Below are 26,765 nucleotides of genomic sequence, written 5' to 3'. Positions count from 1 at the left end.
CCAGGTTTTAGAAATCTCAGGATGGGAGAGATTTCTAAAAGAGGAGAAATTATATGTAAAGGGCAGAGAGAGAAAATATCTACCACCTCGATTTTTTATCAAGGTAAAAGTAAAAAAAGGGGGCTCATGCTTAGGGGTGCAACTCGGGAGGGTCGGGTTCGGGTTGAGGACAACCCGAGCAACCATTTACTCAACCCAAACCCGACCCAACCCGAGTTCCAACCGGACGAGGTTCAACCCGAGCAGCCCTTTTTGCCAACCCGAACCCGACCCAACTCGAGATTTTAAGCTTAAAAACTGAAAAAATTATTAAAAATTTCTCGTTGAACTCGGTTGGGTTGCCCAACCCCTCAACCCGAACTCAACCTAGGTTGGGAAAACCCAACCCGAACCCGACTTGAACTCAACCTACGAGGTTTGGGTTGAGTCTGCCCGAGTTGCACCCCTACTCATGCTGGACAAAAAATCAAGGTGGAGGATTTTTTTCTCTCTCTCTGCCCTTGTTGGTGTATGGTCGGCCACCATAAAAAAAATTCTTTAAAGAGAAGCGAAACTGACCGTCTCCTTCTTCTCTTGTCTCCTATTGAGGATTTTGAGGAAATCTAAGATTCTAAAATCTGCATATCCAAACGGCCCGAACGGGTTCCACATTTGAAGATCATGCAACTTAGTCAACAACTAAAATTATGGAAGAGATGAGACTGGTCGCATTACTAAGGCATGATACTCTACCTAAGATGGTTTTTTTAGGTTTTCTTGTTTTAGAAATGGGAATTGCTAATGTCTATCGCAAAAGGCATTTCGCGGTTGGTCTGTTGCATGCCATACCACCCACTTCGTGAATGGAGATAAAAGTTGTTGTCTTCATTCATGAGGTGGCTGGTCTGACAAGTGACAGACCAGCTGCGAAATGCCTTTTGCTATAAACCCTAGCAAATCCCTTTAGAAATTGATAAAATTTGAAGATTTTCAGTAATCTTGTTTTCAATTACAATTGTTTATATAAGCAAAGGTATAAACACAGTAACAGGTGATAAATGTGGAGAGAGATAAGACTAAAATATCCGGTTGCCTAATCTTTCTAGGATGCCTCGTCTGACCAACTTGCTTAATCTACCACCAAGACAATCCAACGGTGAATCTCAACCAAGTCCAACGCTAAATTGAATTACTAACATAAATTATTAAATCCTTATACATGTAAACTACTCATTCAACTATGAAAGGTGTTGTTCAAGAGTTAATCTTCCCACTAGCTAGTTATCTCATGGAAACCATTAAGGCGAACACATTCAAGACAGAGCTGGAACATACACAGATATAGCACATGCTCAAAGCCTATAACAATTATTAAAACTAGGAAAAAACGAAGTAGTAAAGGAATTGTATGCCCAATTTGAGAATAAACAAAGAAAGAATAATAAACCTGGAAAAGTACCCAAAGAAGGGACCATGAAGAGCTGAAATTGCTGGGTTTGATCCTTTTCTAAGACACATTTGAAATATAAAAAGATGATTTTTAGGCTACCCATTTTGATTAACAACAGAAATCAGCCATGATGGCAAAAAAACAGGTAGACCAATGCTAGAAAACGCTTGCAATCTATTTACAAGAGCAAATACCTAAGTTGTGGGGGGCGTGGCGGACCAAGTGATGATCTCCATCCAATATATAAGTTATCAATAAAAGCATTACATGACTATAGACAGCCCATTTCGCCCCGCCTAGCTGATGAGAGCCCGTGGTGGATGTCCGGATGATGATTATGATGTGTTTTCAGTGGATTTCATACTCTTTATAGACCCTCAGCACGACAACCCTTGAGATAGAGCCCCAACTTCCCTTAGGACCCATCTTTCACAAAAAACACAATCTTTTAGAAGAAAACCCTCAATTTGGAATTAGGAGAACCCTGCCAATGATGGAATTAACCCCAGACAGGCCCAAAGTACATTTCCATCTGCCCAATTGAGTTGGGCCTATTAAGGGGTTTGGCCCAACTCAAGAGGGGCAGCTGCCCCCTTATGCTACATGCAGCTCCGTCGCTGCCTAGCCTTGATATTTGATCCAATAGCAACTCACTTTTTGAGGAGCTGCTGTTGATCAAATATCAAGGGTGGTGGTGCCTTTATCGTAACACCTTTTCTTGTTCACACGGCCTTTCATAATATGATTTATCTTGTTAATAAAGGGATTTGCTAGCGTCCATCACAGAAGGCATTTCACGGATAGGCCGTTGCATGTGAGAGCAGCCATCTAGTGAATAAAGACAAAATCTGCTGATAAGTGAAAATTTCAATCTTCCAAAATCAAGATCTCTATTCTGACCCAGATCCATCCAAAGAAGGCTCACTAGATTAACGGTCCTGATCACCAATCATGTGTTGTAGCTGAACTCATTCTAACAAGACCAGAAGGGCATAGACGTATAGAGGAGTCACTGTCTCCTGTCTGCGTATTACGCACACACCAGTACGGCTTTCACTGAGCGGGCGCACCATACCAAACTATATATATAGTGCACCGCCAAGAATCTAACTCCAAACCTTCCCAAAACCCTACTCCTCTCTCTCTCTCTCTCTCTGCGTCACCAGCGCGCGTATCATACCAAAACCTATATAGTTCACCGAGGGAATCTAACTGCAACCAAAACCCTAATCTCTCTCTCTCTGTGTGTGTTTTATCTGAAGCTTTTATAGATCATTCAAGCTGGCGATTTCAAAATCCTTCAATCTGGCAAAGATCAATGTATCAAACCCTAAGATTTGGATCGTTCTCGGCCTCGGCGTAGCCGGAATTTTGATTCTCACAGAGACGAATCGAAGAAGAAGAAGAAAACAAAATGGAGAAATCGAATTTAGAGAAGATTTTGGCGCTTTTATTGATCGATTCGAGCTTTTTCCGTCCCCTCAGCCTCCTCCTCCTGCCGCTCGGCATCCTCTCGCCGGCCTCACCTTTGCCGTCAAAGACATGTAAGCTTCTTTTTTTTCTCTTTTCTTTTTTTCTAATGATGAAGATCTTGTCCCCCCCCCCCCCTGTTCGTGTTTTTATGTCCTTTTATTGGATCATTTCAGTTTCGATATAAAGGATTATGTGACCGGATTTGGGAATCCGGATTGGGAGAGCTCGCACGAGCCGGCTGTTAGGACTGCGGTGGCGGTTTCATTGATTCTTAAGCAAGGGGCTACTTGTGTTGGGAAGACGATCATGGATGAATTCGCATTTGGGTGAGTGTTTTGGGAAAACAAAATGGAACATTTCTCGGGATTTTTGGCCATTTGGATGCAAGGATTTTATAATCCTGGATCGTACAAGCTAAAACCTGCATTCTAAAACCTAGGTTTTAGCTTACAAATATATAGATTGTTTAGCTTATAAAAACCAGGGTTTTACAATCCTAGATTATAAAATGAATGTATTCTAATGGCCACTTTGTTTTTGGATATGGTTCTTATGGGTTTGTAAATGGAAGTTCTGCTTTCTGTTTGTTTTACTATGTTTTAGTGCTAGAAAAAAAAAAGGATTTTTGATATTGGTACTACCATTTTTTGATAATTACAACTCACCTTGTCTTTTCTTTTTTAACTGTCTTGTTACAGCTTTCTGGGAATTGCAATAAACTTTTATAGCTGGTTAAAAAGTAATAGACAAGGTGATTTAGTGCAATTATAAAAGCATGGTAGTGCCAATATCTGTGGCCAAAAAATATAAATTACGTAGTTTATTTGTCTGGTATGTGCTTGATCAAGTGATCGTGTATAATGTGTAGGTGAATCTAGCCAATCGAGGATATGATCTTGAACCAAGTAGCTTAGCTCACGATTTCCCTTCTTGTTCTTTTGTCTATCTATTTCTAGGAGAATCGAATTAAGAAACTAAAGAAAAGAAAGGAAAATTGTAGTTTTCTTCAGGGTGAACCAACCTCCACTTGCAATTATATTCATTGATTGAAAATGCATACCAGTTACAATTGGTTCTCCCCATTATAACCATAAGACATATTCTACCTAACCACTGATTCCTAAAAACTCTCATTCCCTTGATTTTCTCCCATTACCCATGATCCTCCTATAGAACAGGATCATTTCCCACTATAGTCTTGCATAACCCGCGTGAAACCCCCCACCAAGTTACACCCACACTTGACTCCATCTACTGGACTCTGTATACTTGAACTTGACTGACTATAAATACTAGACTCCCACCTCTTTGCAAGTTACGCCCACAACCAAGCATTCACAGCTTGATTACAAACACATAACATTGTGACTGTTATTGCAGGATGACAGGTGAAAACATGCATTATGGAACTCCTATTAACCCAGAAGTCCCATCACAGATCCCTGGAGGCTCGTCAAGTGGTTCTGCTGTGGCGGTCAAAGCTGAAATTGTCGATTTTGCTCTCGGTATGTTGAATTTCAAATTTTAGAATGATGAAGTGTTCTTGCCATAGTTAAAATCTTGAAATTTCACAAACCAATGATAGACTTGATAGTAGAATTGCACGAGCACTTGAATTTAAAGCGACATGAAAAATTAAGTTAGATATAATATAGCTTGAGCTGAAAGCGTAATGCCGTTGGTGCTATTTTTCAACACTTCTAAGTGAAATACATAATCATGCTTCCAAGTGAAGAGTCTTGAAAAACACACTGTTATTTCAGAGATGGACTTCATGGGTCGCCATGCCTTTAAGTGCTTCAGGGGGGTTGTGGGAATCTTTTTTAGATTTATATGGCTCTCCCGTTGTTAGTTGGGGTCAAGTTGAAATTCGAGCAAAGCAGAAAAATAGGTTATGGTACCACGTGTTGAACTAGGGTTCATAAGTAATAAGTTAATCAAGACTCATGCCTCAAGCCTCAGATGCACTTAGCATCGGCCTCAATACTATTATGCCATAATCTAATCCCTAGTTATTTGTTTTGTGGTTATTTGATATGCATGACTTCTAGTGCATCCGTACCCCATTACTAAAAGTCCTTGTCCACACCATAGTACCTAGGATTGTTGGCATCCATGTAAGGTCCCTGCTATTGACATTCATAATCTTCAACATATTTTGAAATGGGGCCCTAATGTGTTCTTTTTTATCCATCCTCTCATTAAACTTCTTGCTTGTGGAGCTTGTTTCATCATTGCTTTCCCTTGGTCATTGAGTGCCCGGTCTTGTGCTTGCTCATGCTGATATTTCAAACATCTTAGACCAGACTTGTCCCACTTGTTGAGACTTACTGCTTGTTGATAAGAATGATGCTAACTAAGGAGAGGAGGGTAGATTGGTAGACCGATCAGGTTGGCGAGCTCCTTGTGGTTTCAGCTAGCACTAGGGAACGGTTAATCAATATCTCTTCTGGCTAGGTTGGCTGCTCTTAGGTTAGGCAGAGTAGGAAAAAGAAAGTAAGATCACAACTACGAATGAACTAGGTTTGAGCAAAGCCAGGCTGACAAAAATGAGGATCCCAAATAGCATGAGCAGTATGTCTTACATGTAAGGGGTCATTTACCCATGAGTCAAAATTTCCTTGCCAAGCTACATGAAACATATTTCCGGAATCCCATAGAAGGATTCTTGCTAACTGCTGACGTAGAATAAATAATGTTTGACGTTCCTGAATAATATCATCACGACTCTCGAAAGAATGTGCGGTAGCAATATTCTTTCCCATGCATTGTCCATAGCTAGAGCTTTGTATTGGGAATGTTTTTTACGGTTCTAATTTTCTATAGTTGTAGCTTCCAGTTCATTGTCAAGTGTCTAAGGGATAGATTAAGGGTTTTTCGTGTAAGGAATTTTTTGTTTTTTTTTCTATGCTGCGTACCTAGCTTTTTTCTTCTTCTAGTAGTTGTTGCTTCCACTTCATTGCCAATTGTGTAAGGGGTAGATTAAGAGTTTGCATTTAAGAGATTTTTTTCCTTCTATGTTGCGTACCTAGCAATCTAGCATTATGTATAATATATATACCATGTCTTATGTCTTTCTTGTCTTATTTGTTTTAATGCCTCTAATATTATTGCATCCAGTTTCCTACTTCAATTGGTGCTTCCAGCAGACTTTATTCTACTTATACATAAGCACCAATGTACCATAATTTTAGTGGCTAACTCTCTAATGTCAGCTGCATGTTTTCCATTAGCAATCTTGTGATTCCTCTTCCGGAATTTAATATGGTTTTCAAGCATCCTCTGTTGTGCACCTTATGTAATAAGAAATTGTGCTACTTTCATCTTCATCCTCTTATTGTTGAACTTATAATTTATTATTCTTAGTGAACCACTTAGCCCGTTGGTAATGCATGCCTCTTTTAGTTTTTCTTTTTCCTGTGCCTTTATGACATTGCACAGACTTCCTTGACTAAATTATGCATCACTTGTATCATTTTGCTCTATATATGATCTGTGATTTTTTGAAGTCTCTTCTGACTCCTGTTTTTGTAGGTACTGACACAGTTGGATGTGTAAGAATCCCAGCATCATTTTGTGGTATCCTTGGATTTCGACCTTCTCATGGGGCTGTATCTACTGTTGGACTTTTGTCTAATTCACAGAGCCTAGATACTGTTGGTATGGGAACTCAACTATTTTTTTTCTGGTTCTATCAAATGTCTCATCCTTTCAGTGTTAGTTGATATAAAATTAATTCTCTACCACCCTCTAGACACATGCATGCAATATTATCTTTCCTTTATTGTGATCTTACTATTTCTTGTTGTTGATTTTTTTTCTTTTAACTTGACTTGGTTTCATTTTTAAGTTGGTGAAATCAGTTCCATTATCATGATTTTATTATTATTGAGGAATCATGCATTGATTAATAATGTATGAGACAAAGGGTAAATGTATGAGACAAAGCGTTCATCTTGAAGTGGTATGGTAAACTGTTCTATGGCATGCAGACTAAATGTTGGCGACAAAGCCTTTATCGAACTATACTTCCTTGCAGAATTTGCATATATCAGTTTATTTCTCTCAGATGAATGTGTATGATGGGCTATTTAGATGCAAAGTGCTTCTAGATGGTTCTTGGTCTGCATTTGATATCCACTATCTCTACTTATTTCGGAGAACGATACCCCTCTTCTTATTTTGTCTAGCGAGTACGAATCTCTTTTTTTTTTTTTTTTGGCCCGGAGAACTTGAATAAGAGCTCCTATCTCTATACCATCCATATATGGCATTATTTAATACATAAAATATTATTTTTTTGTCGTATAAGAGATGACGCTTCATGTATCTCTAGGAGGTTATTTATTGCGTAGGGCACCATTTCAAAATTCTCTGTGTTATTCGTCGGCTCCTCGAGTTAACTCCCTTTCTACCTTTCCAAAGTTCTTGTCCAGGTCAGCATTTTGCCCTACCAAGTCAATCAAAATTCTTTCAACTCTCCCAAGTTATGATCACGACAAACGAGCCATGCTCGTGGAGTCAACTAGGATCTTTTGCCGTTTTGGCCTGCATTCGCCTTTTAAGACATTGGCCTGGGGATCTCCCTCAATTACCTCTGTTTATACTTATAGATTAGATTATTGTATTGCATTCTCTTGTAGTTGAAGTGTCATCTTTTTTGGACATTCGAGGATCTATTTTTGTAGAACATTAAGTGTCCATTTCTGTACACTCTTTTGGCTTATTATCAAATGTTTTAAGACAATGCTTTTGAACTGCATTTTCTCCATTATATTTCCAAATCTCTCATCATTCCATACTTTTGGCAATCTTTTAGGGTGGTTTGCACGAGATCCATCTATTTTACACCGTGTTGGGCATGTATTGCTACAAGTGTCACCTTTTGTGCTAAGAAGAACAAGGTGCTTTATCTTTGCCGACGATTGCTTTCAGCTTTCAAAGGTTCCCCAGCAGAAGACAATGTATGTTGTCAGCAAAGCAACCGAAAAGTTATCTGGGTGTAAGTCTATGTGCTCTCCATTGTTTTTTTTTTTTGATAGCTATGTGCTCGTATTGTTGTATTTCTTTGGTTTGAGTTGCTATTCATTGTGGTTCTATGGTCGATCTGATTTCTGTAAAAAGTTGGTTCTATAAATATATTGGCAGTATGGTCTTAATGGTTTTTATTATTGTTGTTTCCATCGATTGTGCAGACCAGCCACCAAAGCATATGAATATTGGCCAGTATATTGCGTCCAATGTACCTAGTTTAAAGGGATTTCGTGAAGCATCAACAAACATCCAACAGGGAATATCTACTTTGAGGGCTCTTTCTAATGTGATGCTATCATTACAAAGGTATCGGAGGCATTTTCTTTTATAATATGGATGTGAATCCTTATCGATAACCTTTTTTTCTAAAATTTCATTCGGTTTTACATATTACTTGTATGCGTTATTTGTCATGCACTACCTGGTCCATCCATGGATATAATGTTTGATCTGAAGGCATTAGAGATTGTACATTTAGGGTGAGTTTGGGGTTGCTGGAAACAGGAATTGGATCCCATTCCAATCCTATTTCATTTCCCCTGTAAAGGGAATCTTTATTCCAAATCTAGTGTTTGGTTAATCATGGGAATCGGAGTAGTTTTTTTTTTCAACACTCAAAATCGTAACCCTAATTCATCACCTTCCAACGAAAATCTCTTTCTCAGCAAATTTTCTCAAATCCAAATTTAGGTTTTGGGGAGAGATTTTTGTGAGAAATTGAGAGAAATTTTTGGGAAGAGACACCTTCCAATGAAAATTTCTCTCACAAAATTTTCTGAGATCCGAATTAGGTTTTGGGGAGAGATTGTTGCGAGAGATTGAGAATTTTTTTGGAAAGAGATACCTTCCAACGAAAATCTCTCACAAAAGTTACTCATATCCGAATTTAGGTTTTGGGGATAGATTTTTGTGAGAGATTGAGATATTTAGGGGGAGGGATTGAGAGAGATTAGAAGAAATCTCGTGAGAGAGATTTTTGGGAGAGAGAATGATGACATTTTGAGAGAGGGAGAGATTTCATGTTGGAGAGAGGGAGAGAAAAGCGGGGGGGGGGGGGGGGTAGGGATTTTCGTGTTGGTGGACATCTCTACTCTGATTTGATTCCTGTAATCAGAATACTACCTCCCCAGGCGGGTATGCAACGGCGCCCTAAATTCCGGGCGATTTTCGGCTGAGCGCCATTCATTCCTTTTCCAAATATGAACCAAACATTAGAAAAGGCTAAATCGGAATACTACGGCAATTCTTATTTCCGAATCCAGTGATCCAAACGCTTCCTTAAAGACAAATTATTATACCTGGACAAATTATTTTATTTTGTGTGAGGGTCAGATAATTGTTAAGGAGCTGGCATGGACATATATTATGGAAATCAACATAAAAGTAAATGGTTCATAGTCGATCCTCTACTCAAGCTGCTCCCTAGAGCAACCACCTGATTGTATTATTAAGGAAGGTTGTGGATCTTATGTTAACCAAGAAAACAACATTTTTTAGTGTGCTGCGGATCTTATGTTAACCAAGGAAATAACATTTTTTAGTGTGAATGAACTCATACACCTTGGTCACACGTATAGGATCAAAACCTCATTTTCTTAATGTATCTTTTAGGGTGTACTTGGTATTGCAGCATTGTGTTGTACCATATAGGAGGAAATTCACAAGACGGAATTTAAACCCCAAAAACCAAAGTAAATATGTCACATACCAATAAACGAGATTCATGAAGATGGAGAGGATGGGTATGGGTGCTTTCAAAGAGAAACCAGCAGGAAATAAGGCTTCGGTTAACTTGAAGGTGATGTTAAAAAACCCATGAGTTTGTTTCCTTTTGTAGCCCATATAGTGACTTCAACTCTAATTAGAGACCACTAACTCCTTACACTATTATAAGGCAGTTTCTTATTTTTGTAGAAACCTAAAGATCTGCTAACTACTTAAATTCTTTTTGAAAATTAAAATTGAACACCCAACTTCAAAACAGGACATATGGTTTTGAAAAACTCCAGACTTCTAAAATTCTTCAGGACCTAACCTGAAATTCATATAAAAATTACAGTTAAATCGAAACAATAAAAATGAGTAGCTACCTTTCATTCTTTGTTTGAGCCAAAACTTGTGGGCCCCTTTGCTGTCTCTACCCCATCGCAATAAGGGTCGACTTTACCCTTATTCTTCTCTTTGTTCTTGAATGAAACTTTTCTTCCTCTCTTTTTTTTTTGTACTGGCAAAAAAAACTCGGCTTTCTCTTGTCTTGATTTTGATTGTTTTGGACTATACACCAATCTTCCTTCCTTCCCATTTGGGGTGAATGTTGATACAACGTAGGGCTTCGACATATCTTTCGGAATATTCTTATCTAGATTCAACAACTCTCTTCTCGAATATATGTGCTCTTTGTTGGCCATTTGTTCTTCCGCTTTAATAAAATTGAGCGTAGGTTCCTCTGCACATTTCCATGATTTGATTGTAGAGGACATCTTTAACTTCTTCCTTGTTTTTCCTTTTAGAAGTCGTTCCATTTTCCATGAAGTCTCCATTAGTTGTTCTTCACCATGACCCACATAATAATATAAATTGGATATTCTAGAGATAGGTCTGATGTTGAGGTATAGCCTTATTTGGAATCTACGAATCCCTTCTTGAATCCAAGTTATTTCTCTTGGCCCTTTGTTCTTTTTCTTTTTAAGAAATTGCATGTTTGTTCCTCATGTTTCGTGGTATGCTGGTCAAGGACATCTTCAATTTCTTCATTGTTTTCCTTTGGCCCTTCAATCTTCAACATTTGTTCTTCACCACTTTCCTTAGAATTATATGAATTGGATACGTTAAAGTTAGGATTTATTCCAAAGTCGATAGGAAGCACCAGCAAATAGGCATTTGGATGCACCTTACTCAACATTTTGCCTGGTCTGAACCTCGTCACCTGTAATTTACTTTAAGAACCTTGGGAAAGCATTCCTCAAATATTTTGGCACTTGATCTCCATATTTGTTGTTTTCTGGCTGTCAATATGACCCTACCGATAACTATCCAAGAATGATAGAGATGTATGGAGAGAAGGGATCCCTTATCCAAGCTTTTTGGGGTTGGAGCTTCTAAAAAGATTGAAGGAAGAACCAATAACAATAATAGGTTTTGAGCCAAGCATCCATTTATTGATCTCACTGAGAGGAATCATTCCAATAACTGCTTGATTTTGAACATGTTTCGTACAATTTTGATGCAGAACTAGTCTCTGTTAGAATGGGTATCCTCAGGTGACTCTGAGGAGCTTCTGGTCGTTCCTTCTTGACCCGTTTAGCAGTGAGTGCAGATATATACACTCTTATTCCTTATCCTTGAACCTTTCTCTCAGTCTTGCATAATAGTGGACAGAACATTCTCTTCTAACCCAATAAATGAGCCTTTTCAAGGACTCAAGGTCCATTTTTTAAGACTAACCCTTGTTGTAGTCAGGAGGTTTGGATATGACCACTTCCCAGGCTAAAGAACAGCATCAAGAATTTCTCTTTGACAACCCCTATAAGATAGACGCCCAACCTTAATTATGACATTCACATTGTGTCTGGAAGCACTTAGATACCACCTTATAGAGGGGCCAAGAAACACTTGGTTGCCTGAGCTTTACAAAAGAAGCTAAAGTTGTGGGTGCATGTTGCCATAGTCACGAATATTTGCCTCGGTAATTTCTTGGCAAGTGTATATCTTGGGAGATTTTAATTTTTTTTGTTACTTTCAGATTTTTTTGGAAAAAATTGAAATAAAAATTATTTAAAAAATATATAAAGTATATGATTTAAGAAAATATAAAAAATATCTTAAAAATATCATGATATTTTTAGTGATAAATGATAAAAATGAAAATGTCGCAATGTTTCTTTAAAATATTGGGATTATTTCGGGATTTGGTCGTTTTAACAAAATGTCGCAGTAAAATCTCGATATTTTGAAAAAATTGGAGATATTTGTGAGTATGCATGTTGCATTATTCTTTGTAGATCTCCTTCACTGTATTTATATCCTTAAGCCTCTGTTGTGCCGTTATTAATTAATTGGTTTTCTCTTTCCTTTTATATTTCGTGTTGTTGCCAAGGGAGGCCTTTGTGCGTGTGGGTAGCGAATGTCATGACTATGCTTTTGCACTTTATTCGATACATCAATTTCACTCTGACCAACTTTTATGATGTCCATTGCTTTTTCTAGATACGAGTTCAAAACAAATCATGAAGAATGGATTAAAACAATGAAGCCCAGGTTAGGGCCAGATATCTCTGCTCGTGTTCTTGCAGCCGTAAACACTACCCACAAGAACATTAAGTCTTTCTATAAGGTCCGGACTGAAATGCGAGCTGCACTCAAAAGCCTCTTGAAGGTATTCCATTTTTTTAGCATTATATTTAATTTAACTAACAGTACTTCTATTTTTCTTTTTGAAGTTCATTCAATTGCGCTTATTATTCTTACATTGAAATTAGTTAGATTTTCTTATTGTGGGATGAGGCAAATTATTTATGCACATGTTCATACTTGAAGGTTGGAGAAAACCAAGCTATATGACTTTGTTTTGATTATAAATTTTATAGGTTGCTTAAAGTTGTCATAGAAACGGTACTAAGAGTTGAAATGTAGTTGCCACTAGTTGTATGTTAGTAGAAATGTTTTGAAGGCACACACCATGAAATGGTGAGGCGTAGCCGCAATGCCTTGAGACGTGCATCTCAAACCCTTGAGGCATACTGTGGTGCATGACGTGTATGCCTCAAGTTTGGGCAGTAAGCCTCGTAGGACCACACGGGAGTAGAATTGTGACTTTTCAAATTATTTTTTTTGCCTTATCTTTTCTTGTTTTCAACTTTTATGTGTTATGCCCAATTCAAGCTAAGGGGAGTGTACTTAACTATTTTACAAACCAAGTCAGTCCCGTTGGAGACATAGATGATGTGGGGTTTTGAGGCAAGGTTTTTGAGAATGAATATGTTTTCGTTATTAATATTAAAAAAATCGTTATTATTCTGCAACCATTGATCAAAATCGAAGTCTGTAAATTTTGGGTGTGTTTTTCATTGAGATCCATCGTTTGGGTATCTACCCATTGCAATGATGAGCAGTGTTGAGACTAGAATGTATTTTAGTGGTTTATTTTATGTTTTAATGACTAGTTATATGGGCTATGATAGGGCCCATTTTCATTAATAACATTGTTGTAATTGTTGTTTTTCAATCCCTTTGTATATAAATGTATGTATTTCGTGCGTCAAACAGCCAAATCCTTCAATATCTTTCTTTCTTCTTCTCTCATCTTCCCTCTATTCTACATGCTGGGTGATATTCTGTAATGCTCTTCTTCTTTTATTTCTTTAATATGGTCTGAGAGCACTGATCTTTTACTAAAATCGTCTTCCACCTTTCTTCTTCGTTTCCCTCTTCTTCTTGATACATCTATTGGAAACCCTAGATCTGTCTTGTTCTGATTGGACCACAAGATCTAGTGGTTTCCTCTTGTTGGATGAACAACAAACCTGTGAGGCTCTCCCCTCTTTCTGTACTTGGGTGCACAGAAAACTTTTGAATATCTTCGCCTTTTCTGTGCTCGGGTGCACAAAAAACCTATAAATCTCTCTGCACTTTATGGACTTGGGTGTATTGAAAACTTTTTGAGTCTCTCTCTCCCCTCTAGGTCAAGGCAATCGATACACCTATTTACTTGATTAGTTGTTTGCTCATTCCATTGGAAGTTGGGTCTTCTTATGGACTAACGAATGGTCCGTGATGATGATATTTTCTTGTGATTGTACATTTTTGGTTCAAAATTCTCATTGGGAGAGAGTTAGGATGTCTAATGTCCTACTCGGTGTGCCTCTTGTCGTTAGGCAGAACAACTAGGAATGGGATAGGTGCAATGATCGATATCGCCCATCTAGGTTCCTTTATTTTTTTCCATAGTTATTGGAAGTGCCCCACTAGGGTCGGAACCTTGCTTCCGCGGTAACTTGCTTCAGAAGCTAAAGTCTTCTAGCTCCCAAATTTCAGTGAAAGTGTGCACTCTTGCATTTTTCTCGTAATTAAGTGCACGCCTTCTTTTGCTGGTATTTCTTTTCAAAAGGAGTTTTTCTCCTTTTGGTAATGCCAAAGGACTTTGCTTAAGAGTTAAAGACTCCTTTTAAATATACTATTTAGAGTATAGTTAAACCTTTAAAACCCCGTTTAAAAATTGCAAATGGAACTTATGAAGCTTTCTCCCAAAATGTATCCTAATGGAAATTTTGGAATACAATTTATTGTTAAATCTAAATGACTTTTAAATTTTTTAAAATAAATCCCTATATCTTGTAGCCATTATCGACCATGAAGTTCTCCTTGGAACCTAACTGCACGGATCATCGCTCCCAACTATATCATAATCTCGTCTCTACATATATGCTTCTCGTTTGCTTCCAATGACGCTTTGTACACGCTTCATGTTCGCTACCCATGAAGTTTGCCTTCCCCATCACTTACCGTATTTCTATCTCCCCACATTTTCTCTCTATCAGAGCCCTCACTTCCTGCTTTGGCAACTATGATTTTTTCTGGGGAAGTGATATATCCGCCCCCTTTGATTACTTGGGACACCCAGCAACATTGTATCAATGACTACAGAGGGGCTGATGTACTTCACGTCAGAAGGATTCAATGGGGCTGATTGCCACGTACACTGCTGCTGGGTCTCCCAAGTAATCAAAAGGGGTGGATATATCACTTCCCTTTTTTCTAATATGTTTAAACTACTCATGCACCATGAGAAAATTACTCTCACATTTTCAATTTCCTTACTATACACGGGCTCCCTATTTTACTTTTAATTTAGTGTCTTATGATATGTAGTATAGTTGTTCAAGGAAATTTCAGTTTTGTTATGGTTTGATTTTATTGCTGATTTGATTGATCTTTGTTGATTCTCTTATACTTTGACAGCCTTTTTCTTTTGTTTTAATATATTTTTCTTTTTGGTGGTTTCCTTTTCTCTTCCTTAGGATGATGGAATATTAGTAATTCCAACAGTTCCAGATACTCCCTTAAAGCTTAATTCAAAGAAAAACCCGAACAATGAGTTCCAGGATAGAGCGCTTGCATTATTGAGCATTGCTGGGATGTCTGGCTGCTGTCAGGTATCTAAGTTGGGTACTGTGGAATTTGTAGTCACATACATGGATTTAAATTTCGATTTCGCCTTGGCCGAAACCGAAATTTCGGCCAAAATCCAGTAAAAAAAAAGAATTAACTAATCATTTTGGTAATTTCGGCCGAAATTTCATAAAAATGTTATTTTTTAAAAAGAAAAAAATGAATTTCTCTAAATTTCGGGTTCGGTCCTAACCAAAATCTGAAATTTAAAACTATGGTCACATATGAAATGCATTCTGAGGACTGTAGATTATCCAAACTCTTTTTTTTTAATTTATCTTTTTTTATTATAAAGCTTACTAAATTTTATTAGTTCTGGATGCCAGGTTACCATTCCAATAGGAAAGCATGAAGACTCTCCTATTTCAGTTTCATTTATAGCATCACACGGATCGGATAAATTTCTTCTAGATACTGTTTTGGATATGTTTTCCTCTCTTCAAGAACAAGTCAGCATTGCGTCAAATTTATCACCGTTACCGGATACCAATGGAGACATGGATGCTTCAGAACTCCTGAAAGAAAAGGTTTTTTCTTCTCTTCTGCTATAGTCATTATGAATGTATCAATACGTGTAATTGCTTTATTACCTTGCTTATATTGTCTTGTAATGGATCACGTCATCATGGTTTTCCCAATTTAAAGTTTAGGGCAGTTACAACAAACATGGTCCAAGACAAGGAGGTTGTGTTTTGAGTTTAGTATGATAAACAAGACAGGGAAAACAATTGGTACTCCACAGAATACTTGGCCCAAATCAATTGACCCAACCCTGGATGGAATTGGATGGGAGGTCTCCTTGATTTATGCGGGTTCTCTTGATTTTGGTATATGGAATAGGGCGGACTAGTGTTCTTTGGTGTGCTAAATCTGACCTCAAACAAGAGTCAATGTCTTGTGATAGATGGTCTTTTATTTAAGTACTGGCAATAAATCTTATCTGACCTCTGCGGGAAGTATTTGTAGGCCTATAAAGTCTGTATAATGGATGTGTTAACTGGTTTAGTTAATTATTTTGTTCTATACAAAATGTTAGTTTTTTAGTAATTAGCAGTATGCATGCATAAAACATAGCATAATTGTACATTCTATTTAATCCATTCAAGTACATTAATATACATTCATCCATCATAACTATATTTTAGATTAATATTTAAATATATGTTGATTCATGCATCCATTGTAACTATATTTTAGATTTTGATAGTAGCTGCTGTAACCTTGGTTTTAAATTTCGGCCTTGGGACCAAAACCAAAATTTCCCGAAATCCGAAATTTCGGATTTTTCGGAAATTTTGTAAAATTGATTTTTTTTCAAAAATATATTTTTTCTGAAATTTCGGCCGGAAAGAATAAATTATTACTTTTTTACTGAATTTCGGCCGAAATCCCGAAATTTCGGCCAAGGCCAAAACCAAAATTTAAATCCATGGCTGTAACTATATATTTAAATATTCATGCATGCTTTAGATTGCATAAAATAGTGTATGAAATAAAATGAAATAATATACCGAATGAATTGCATTGACATCTATAATATAACTGTGATATGTGCAGCGCATAATATCAGTCACCATGTTTGGATTTGGGTGCAATTCACCAAGCTTGGTTAGCCCCCGAAAGAACAATAACCCAAAATACCTCTACTCTCTCCAAAAGCCCAATTTCAGCCAGAGCGCGTGCCTACAGCAACAGCTCGCCTTGGGCAGCTAGTTATGCTCCAAGGCCACCTCGACGCTGCCCATTTCTGTTAGTCTCACCAGTTTCTCTGCAGTCCTCTCCGAATACCAAACTCCCGTGTAGCCTCCCTAGAGTACAGACACTCGGCAGTAAGCACTCAAACAGGAGAAGAAAGTAATGAAAACACAAAGACAGAAGGTGCACATAAAAATTCCCTTTCATCAAGTTGAGCACAAATTAACTTGCTGAATATCCAACCAGAAAATACAAACCGGCCTATTAACAAAGAATGAGAAAAATGCTGCCTTTAAAGGAAGGCAGTGGAATAAATCTGTAAATTTATACACTGAAAATCTTGAGGTTATAGCTTGAAAATCTTGAGCTTACAGCTTGAAAATCTTGAGTTTCTAACCATTGTAGCATGTTAATTTCTAACCAGTACATAAATTCATGAGTAATTGATTCCATAACCGTTTGCAGGGCAATGCTGCTTTTAAAGGAAGACAGTGGAATAAAGCTGTAAACTTCTACACTGAAGCTATCAAGTTGAATGGCACCAGTACAACCTATTACTCCAACAGGGCAGCTGCTTATTTAGAGCTGGGATGGTATGATACGTTTAAGGCCCTGTTCGTTTAAGATTCTGACAACTGACTGTGACTCCTATACCGATTATTGGACTCTAAATTTAACGTGATTTTGAGTCCAATAATCGGTGTTGGAGTCAAAATTCGGTTGTCAGAATCTAAGTCACAAATATCTCCGATATTTTCAAAATATCCCATTTTTATTGCGGCATTTTGATAAAACAACAAAATCCCAAGATAATCCCGAGATTTTAAAAATATAGCTATATTTTCATTTTTATCGTTAAATAGGGAAATGATTTCAGTGCTCCAATGTTTTGATAAACATGCGCTCACTTGTTTGTCTGTAGTATTTAAAGGGCTTTAAAAGTTTTTGAGATCCGTAATATCATCTGACATCCCTTTAAATGCTACACGACAAACAAGTGGAGCGCATGTTTATCAAAACACTTGAGCACTGAAATCATTTCCCGTAAAATATCATGATAATATCACGATATTATCCCGATATTCTTATGATATTTCTATTTTATATTTTTCTTAAAATTTATATATTTATATAGTTTTTAAATAATTTTATTTTTATCGTTTTTCTCGATATAAACCCGAAAAAAATAAAAATATCCAGAGATTTTGCCTTGCCGAGAAATTCCCGAGTACGACATTTGTGACATAGGTTCAGGGCCCTGTCCGTTTAAATTTCTGACAACCAATTGTGACTCCAATACCGATTATTGGACTTTGAATTTAACGTAAATTTGAGTCCAATAATCGGTATTGGAGTCACAATTCGGTTGTCAGAATCTTAAACGAACAGGGCATAAGTGATTTGCACAATAATGACCTTCACTGGGTCTCTTGATATCTTGAGGCTTCCCTTCACTGTGTGTTCTCAATTTTGCAGCTTTCAGCAAGCTGATGCAGACTGCAGCCAGGCGATTGTACTTGATAAGAAGGTAAAACAAAATTTTAATTATCTTGTCAGGTTCTACAATTGTTAATATGTTACGTGCCTAGACGGGTCCCTTTAGACTTGAATAAATTAGTAGATTTGGAATATATCAGATCCCTTGTATTAGGGTAGATTAAGCAACTAGGATTGATTTGGATATTAGTCAAAATTAGGTTAATGTTTATTAGTTATTTTCATTCTTAACATAAGATCTTTCTAGATCTTTCTATATGCTCATCTTTAAGTGCTCATCTTTAAGCGCTTTATATAAGCACATGTTACTGTTATTGGAAAGGAATGAAGATATCTATTCCAGAAATTTTGTTTTTGCAGCTGTGGTTCCTTGTAAGTCATGTTTGTCTGCCCAGTCTTTTGTCTGTTTTCTAGTAGTTGTACGTTTGCCAAAAATAAATCTGCTTATTTGATATCAAATTATGCTTTAAAGACATTGGACTACTTATGATTGTTAAGAGTCTTAAGACTATATACTCCTTATGGATGGCATAACCTTTCATCATGTCATGCTCGCAATTCTTATCAAATTATGTTTGCTTGCAAGGATAATTATGCTCCCTTGAAATGTAACCGCATTCTGGCTAGGTAACATTAGCTTCCTAGTACACCAAGAAGGCATTAAAACATATAGGCATCATTATAGGCAGCACATTTTCTCGCTATTGGGAGTCTCCAGGAATTTCAATGGTATTTTGGCAACCAAACAAGTAGTTTTGCTGACGTGGCACCCAAATGCCAAACAAAATCCGTAAGCCATCCTGGCTTCTGTGCAACCAAACAATCTTAGGATTGATATTTCAAGTCACCAAGATTAGGAAACTCAAAACGCTCCCTCCAAAAACTTCCAAAAGCATCTTGGGAATTGTAAAAAACTTTAGCTAAAAAGTACAAAGGAGAGGAGTTGCTATTATTGAAAGAAAGGTGTGTGGATATCAATTCCCTGACACACACACATTGTTATTGAGAATTTATTGGCTTGGATATTTATCGATATAATTTCAATTTGACATTTTATTGGGAAATTAGTGCGGAACATATAATTAATTTAAAATCATAAATAATAAAAATTAATTCAACATGTCAAGAATTTAAACAAATGAGGAAATTTCGTAGTTTCATAGTTTCATAGTTTCATAGTTTCTTAATGTTTTAGTTCTACATGCATGTAATGCAAGCTTAGAAAGTTTCTGATAATTCTTTTATGCACCTGTGCACTTAATAATTTAGTCAGTTATTTTCTATTTCCATGTACAGAATGTGAAAGCGTATCTGAGACGAGGAACAGCAAGAGAAATGCTTTTATGCTATAAAGAAGCTGCTCAAGGTGTGAATGCATTTTTTAAATAGCCAGCATTTTTTTCTGATGGAGAATTGCTGCTTATGAAAATTTAATTTTTTAAATGATAGAAAAGAAAACTCTATAATCATTTTTTAAAAAAAGAAAAGAAAAGAAAACTCTATAAAAAAAGGCAAAATGATATTATTTTAGGTTTGGTCATTAATATAGGCAATGATGTGTCACTTCTGCAATTTTGGGCAACACATCTATTTGTAACATCAGTGTGCTTCATTTAGCAGCTATGATAGGCTTGAATTCTGAACCTTGAGAGAGCCTGGGATCTTGATTTCCAAAATGAGTTCCTTGCATGAGAATACGAGATATTGATTGTAGTTTGATACTTGTATTGTTTACAATTCCCAAATGCTCTGTTTGATTGCTCATTTTGGGGGGATTGTAGGAGTTTCAAATGCTTGAGATCTTCCAAAGATCTCCCCAAAGCATGTTTGGCTGTCATTTAGACGTTTGACCACTAGACAACTTCTAGACATCATTATTGCTTTTTATCCTAGGTGGCGCCACGAGAATACGAGATATTGATTGTAGTTTGATACTTGTATTGTTTACAATTCCCAAATGCTCTGTTTGGTTGCTCTTTTTGGGGGGATTGTGGGAGTTTCAAATGCTTGAGATCTTCCAAAGATCTCCCCAAACCATGTTTGGTTGTCATTTAGACCTTTGACCACTAGACAACTTCTAGACATCATTATTGCCTTTTATCCTAGGTGGCGCCTACGTGGCGGAGATGTTCCCCCCCATAATCTTCTCTCCTTTTTTCACCAAAATGGTGAAATTTGTGTGGGGAATTAGGAGAAGATTCTTGCCTTATTCTTTTTCTCTCTTTCTCTCTCTTCCCTTTCTCTCTCTTACACCCTATATTTTGATAACGACACCCTACATCTTCCGCTAATCTTCCTGCGCAACCAACCAATCAACCAAACAGAGCAAAAGGGAAATGATAAATGCGCCCTTTTCATCACTTGGGACACCCAGCTGCATCACTTGGGACCCCCAGCTGCATTGTACGTGGCAATCAGGTTACTTCATTCCTTCAAGTATGAAGTACATCAGCACCTTTGCAGCAGTCATAGATACACTGTAGCTGGGTGTCCCTAGTAATGAAAAGGGGCGCATTTATCATTTCCCTTCCCAAAAGGCTATCAACGGCCAATCAGAAAAGTGTTTATCATTTCCCATTTGCTTTCTGTTTGTCTTTTCCTACTTCTGTATCTCCTCGCGTGCTCAATCGTTGCTTGGTGGCTCAGCCTAGCGCAAAACCTCTCTTTTCTTTCATAAAGCCAGTGGATTCAGGAGATATTGTGGCTCTCACGTCCATCTTGAAGTCCCCAGCAATAGGGCAGGAGCACTTCATCGTAGGATTTCCGATACAAAGTTTTCGTTTGAGGGTCGTAATGGAACCTCGGAGCAAGTTTATTTTCTTTCTTTTACAAAAAAAAAAAAAAAAAAAAAAAAAAAAGAAGAAAAGAAAGAAGGAATTATTCTAGAGCAAGTTTAGACTTACAGATTTAATTTTCCTAATGGTATTGCAGATTTCAAGCATGCACTAGTTTTGGAACCACAAAACAAAGCTGCCCTTCTTGCAGAGAAAAGATTGAGGAAACTCGCAGGGTGATATTCGGGGAGAGTTCGCCCATTCCATACAATCAAATCTGCCTGAGTCAGAAATTTTTCCAAGTATCTTATTATTCCGTCAGCCGCTGGAAATGGCCGACATCACTGAGTTCCAGTCAAGCATGCTTTTGCATAATCGCGGTATAGTTTTTTTTTTTTTTTTTCCTTTTTTGCATCTCTTGTATTATAAACTGTTCTAATCTGTTACTGTAACTGGCATATAAATGAACGAGATCACATGAATTGAGAAAAGTTTCTTGTTTATTTGATAGAACGACTTTGCTAGGGCATGCTCTGCCCTGTGCTTTTGATTCTTTGGACTTTTCTAGTTTCCTGGTTAGTTTAGAGTCATACTTTTGATGCTGCTGACACTCTCTATTTCTTCATTTCTGATACTTCGTTGGTGCTTGAATTAGGCTGGCCCAATGCCTTTGATTTTATCGATATTGAATGATTTTAAGCCGTTGATATCAAAACACCAAACAATTCCTGTAGGTCTAAAAATTTGACAGCTCAATGAAAAGTTTTACTTACACAAGAGTAATGCTATTTCCACCTCTCTTTTTTTGTCTTTTTCACAAAAAATGGATGGATTTACAAGTTACAACCTCAATTCTGTCTTTTACTGAAAACTTTGGAAATTCCTGCATAAAACTTTCAGTAAAAATAAAGAAAGTTACCTATACGTCCATTTTTTTTTATCTTTTCTATAAAAGTAAAATTCCTACATAAACCAAACCCCAAGGGCACCCACTTGGATCCAAATCACCCCCCAATCGTTTTACATTTTTCAATGTCGTTATAGTTGCTGTCGGATGATATAGGTGCACCAGGGCACACTTGTGGCTGAGTTTTTGCAAGGGCGCCCCCATTGGATCCTAGCGTCCATCGCAGAAGCCTTTTCGCGGCAGCCACAGAGGCTCACTTTTCAGCAGATTCTGTCTTCATTCACTAGGTGGCTGCTGTCGGATGCAGCAGACCATCCGCCAAATGCCTTCTGCGATGGACGCTAGCAAATCCCTTTACACTAATTATAAATGTTGTAAGATGAGTGCCCTTGTGGTTGGAATTTTATAAGGGTGCCTTTTCAAAAACCTTGCAGCAAGGGCTCTCTATGTCGCCCGATATTAGTAGTTGAATGTGTACTGTTGGCCAGAGTACACAGTTTCTGATGTTCAACAAAAACTACTTCCAAGCCATGTTTGGCGACCATGAAAAATCATTCCATGGAATATTAGTTAGTCCGACTGGGTGAGTAGAGCTGCAACTAAGTTCGGATGGGTTTTGCAATGCCCGATTGAAGGGGAAGGAGAGAGAATAAGTCTGAAATGGGCGCCTACTACCCAAGAAACCATCTCAGGTCGAATCAGGTATTATTTTGGAAAACCTAAGATTCATAAACCCGGCCCTACCCGAGATAGATTCTCAGGTCAGGATACTTAATTTTCAAATGTACAGTGCATATCGCCACACAATACATAGGTTGAGAGATGAATTTGTTGAATTTCAGTCTATTTTCAGCAAGATTATTGCATGAACAAGCTGTACAATGCAACTATTTATGAAGGAAAGATTAAAGTGGACAAATCTATGAGTTTTAGGAGATTGGCAGGATGCAACCATTGAGAACACAAATCAGCTTACCTAATTCTGCAACCAGTTGGATCAAGAGTTGGAATTGCTTTAGTATCACCAATGAAAACCACCAACAAAAAACCAGTTACTTCAGTTTGATTCAAGCCTAAAATGAGTATCATTGTTACATTGCCATGAATGAGCAACACCCCCATTTGGCTGAAAATCTAACCACTTGTTCTTCATCTTACAAATCTCTATTCAACTAGTGTTTGGTGAGGGTAAGCTAATTTCATTCGCAATAGAGCCCTTTACCTTTTCAATGAAGCTGAGAATACCATGTTTTGAAGGATTAGAACATTTTTCCACCTTCAGTTTGAATAATGCCTACACCTTTTACAGTAGTTCTGCTAGAATTGTGACCCAAAGAATCCATGAAGACACACTCGGATTGATCTATATACTTACTTGGCAAACATACTCTCCAAGTGGGATGCAATAACAGAGTAACAGAAGGATCCTCATTGTCTCCTTTATTAGCTTTAGCATCTGCAGAGTTCATTATATGTAATGAGAGGAGAAAATCAAAACAGACGAACAAATTTTTTATTGAATTCATATTCTCAGTCTATGATCATTTAATAGAACTATAAACGAGAGATGAATGAAGATGTAAGAATTTTTCATTTCCACTTGAACACAAACATATGAACAACAAAATCCCAATGGTGTAAAAATAAAATAAAGAAAACTGAAATTGCATACCATATCACTGATATTAATGCCATAACTGAACCGAAATTATATACAGAAAAATAAAATAAAGAAAGGGTGGACACAAAGAAAAACCGAAAGGGAGATGGTATAGATTTTTTAACCGAACGGACATGACATTACTTCAGGGTTTTTAAACTATCTATAGAAAGGGAGATGGTATGCATACCAAAATAAACTAAAGAACGTCAAAAATGCAAGAAAAACAATAAAATCTCAGTGTTGTGGAAGAAAACCTAACAAGAAACTTAAGAAGAAGAAAGCCTAAAAAGAAAAGGGAAAATAGAAAAGCGAAAAATCAACATGTGATGTGATCCAATATGGAACATGTGTGGGCTGCATATTACTATTTGAAGAATGGATGCACATGGCTATGAGTTCTTACAAAATCTTGGCTGAAATTGAATCTTATGGGATGTTTAATATGATTTTGGGAATGCAAATTGGTGTCTTCTATCGAATTAAAACCCTTTTATTGTTCTTAATTCCCGGAAGTCACCCTGCGAACCCTAAGTTTGCACCAATTTGGTATCAAAGCCTAGGGTTTGCAGTAACATACCTTCTTGATGCAACGGGATGAAGGAAAGGGGTCCAGCCGTAAAGGAAGATGAGAGGCGGTTAAAATCGAAAGACAGGGGAAGAGGGAATAACATACCTTCTTGATGCAACGGGATGAAGGAAAGGGGTCCAGCCGTAAAGGAAGATGAGCGGCGGTTAAAATCGAAAGACAGGGGAAGAGGGAATAACATACCTTCTTGATGCAATGGGATGGAGGAAAGGTGTCTAGACGTAAAGGAAGATGAGCGGCGGTTAAAATCGAGAGAGAGAGAGAGAGAGAGAGAGAGAGAGAGGCAAGGGTCTTGCAGTTTCAGTTTCCTCTTTCTGGTTTTGCAAGTGGAGAGGGAGAGAAAGGGCAAGAGCAAGGGAGCGGTTAGCCAAAATCTTTGGCAAATCACATGTTTCTAAATTTATTTCAGTACAGCTACTATTTTATTATAGAAAAACTAAAATGAAGCCGGCAGGGTTTTACCCCCTTAAACCCGAACCAACCCAACATTACTTCGGTCAATCCCGACCTGGCCCAAGACCCACTCTTTTGGAATCCGACCCAAAGTTTTTTCGGGTAGGGTTATGCGGGTCAGGTAAAACCCAACCCAAGTTGCAACCCTACGTTTGAGCCGGGCTGAGGAGAGGGAGAGAATTGAGTGGGCAGGAGTAGAGATGGTATCACAAATTTCTAAAAACTAGCGAAAAGAAAATATCTACATAGAAGTTGTTTTTTGTTTTCCTAGTTTTTTGGATGTTTTCATGCTCCCCACACTACCACCCTCTCAAGTGTCTCCATCTCTGGCCCATCTAACACAACTGGCCCCACGAACACTCAATGGAATAATTTTTCATGCTGACCAAACATGGCCTTAGCTGAATTTTAGGATTTTTTGATTGGCTTTAATTTTGGGACATCGGATATCCAAGAAAGGAGATATGATCCAGACCAATCGAAAGAGAGTGCCCTACTGAAGCATTACTCGATGTAATAGAGAGAGAGCCAGAAACATTCCTAGCTGTAATAGACATAAGGAGGGAAGAAACATCAAGTTCACCTAACATCAAGAAAAAGGAGAGACCATGTTGAACAGAATCACGGATATGGTGATACAGTTTCAGTCTATCAGAAATATGTAAATAAAATCCTAGGATCTCTAACAGCACGCACATACAAAAAAGAAATCTATAAATAGATAGAACACTCGGGGCATGTTTGGCTACTATGATTTTTTTTCTTGGAATATTAGCTTACCCAATGGTGAGAGGGAGGGTGGGAGAGGGATAGACATCAGAGGGACTGAATGAGGAAAGGGTAAGAAAAGCCTGAAAAACAAGGAAACAAAAAACTCCACCCAAAAAATGATTGATTTTTCCTTGTTTTCTAGCCAGTTCCCACTCTATGCCCATTCGTGCCCTCTCAAGTCTCTCCTCCCACACACCCTACCCCTCGTCACTTGAGAAACTAATTTATCATGAAAAATAAAAAAAATCATATTTCCCAGACATGGCCTTGATATCTTGTAGCAACTAGAAAAGCTAGCAATGTCGATTGAAGTTCTAGAAACGGTGGGTTCTTCTACGTCAAACGCATGATAGATTTTGTCGCTTTGGATTACCAAGAAATTGATTGAGCTCCGCCATCATATCTGTTGGATGAAGAAGCATTGAAGGAAGAGCAAAAGGAGAGGTTTTGCATGTGTTTCTACGTTGGGCTCTACCGTGAAACAACCAATTACTCCAAAAGCTTAATCTGTTGGAGGAGATGGTGTTATTTAATCTTTTATACTTTAACACTCCCCCCTCATGTGTGGGCCCTCTTTTTAGGGTTGGCCTACACGTGGCACATGTGGCCCCTCTTTTGGGTTGGCCATATGTAATACCCGGCTCCACCAAGGGTAAAAATAGCAGCAAATAGAGTAAAAGGGTAAAGGGTAAAAGGATGTCAGTTATTCAAAAATTAGAGCCTCATAGGTGGGTATTCATTGGCTATTACTCATGTTCCCCTGAATTACTCAGGGCATGAGATCATCTGACATAATGGAGCTGGCACAATTCGAACCCACGATTCGGTCTCAATCTCCCCCAAAATCAAGGATGCAAGCCCTCAAAAGGTCCATTATTTGATTTACCCTCTCCGTTTGACCATCAATTTGGGGATGATAAGCAGTACTATAATTCAATTTTGACCCCAAAGTTCCATGTAGACTCCGCCAAAAGGCAGAGATGATAGACGCAGGTATACCGTGCATTCTGACAATTTGTGCAACATAGATCTTTGCCAACTTTTCCAATGTCCAGGTTTTCTTCATGGCAATAAAGTGAGCAGACTTGGTGAGACGATCTACAATCACCCTAATATTGTCCATCCCACTCCTGGTCTTGGGCAAACCCATACGTTCAATTGTTTTCCAGGGAAAGGGAAAGAAAAAGATGCTTGAGAAACTGACGTGGCAAAAGGAAAAGAAATCCCGAGAAACTGTGCAGGAAAAGGTTTCCCGCGCATGAAACCCCGAGAAACTGTGCAGGAAAAGAAAACAAATCTCGAAGAGAGAAGGCAGC

General features: G+C 37.8%; 1 protein-coding gene and 1 long non-coding RNA gene across 2 annotated transcripts; one reads left to right on the top strand and one right to left on the bottom strand.

The window, feature by feature from the left end:
• The first annotated feature begins 767 nt into the window (after positions 1–767).
• TOC64-V (translocon at the outer membrane of chloroplasts 64-V) lies at positions 768–21,619 on the top strand. The gene is made up of 14 exons (XM_077395316.1): positions 768–838; positions 2,692–2,973; positions 3,076–3,228; positions 4,283–4,407; positions 6,437–6,562; positions 7,722–7,904; positions 8,098–8,242; positions 12,143–12,311; positions 14,953–15,087; positions 15,430–15,630; positions 17,264–17,391; positions 18,275–18,326; positions 19,592–19,661; positions 21,227–21,619. The coding sequence occupies exons 1-14, from the start codon at positions 768–770 to the stop codon at positions 21,307–21,309; spliced, it is 1,923 nt and encodes a 640-aa protein (XP_077251431.1). The 3' UTR covers positions 21,310–21,619.
• A 1,396-nt stretch (positions 21,620–23,015) lies between these two features.
• On the bottom strand, positions 23,016–25,209 carry LOC143890703 (uncharacterized). The gene is made up of 2 exons (XR_013255220.1): positions 24,217–25,209; positions 23,016–23,432 (listed from the first exon to the last, which is right to left on the bottom strand). It is a non-coding gene; the product is annotated as an uncharacterized LOC143890703 (long non-coding RNA).
• Positions 25,210–26,765: the final 1,556 nt, after the last annotated feature.

The sequence above is a fragment of the Tasmannia lanceolata genome, unplaced genomic scaffold (genome assembly GCF_043159265.1).
Source record: "Tasmannia lanceolata isolate RefF3 unplaced genomic scaffold, GAP_Taslan_0.1 ptg000013l, whole genome shotgun sequence".
NCBI classification, from domain to species: Eukaryota; Viridiplantae; Streptophyta; class Magnoliopsida; order Canellales; family Winteraceae; genus Tasmannia; species Tasmannia lanceolata.
Note: the sequence above shows the minus strand (reverse complement) of the source record. Positions and strands in the feature narration are given on the sequence as shown.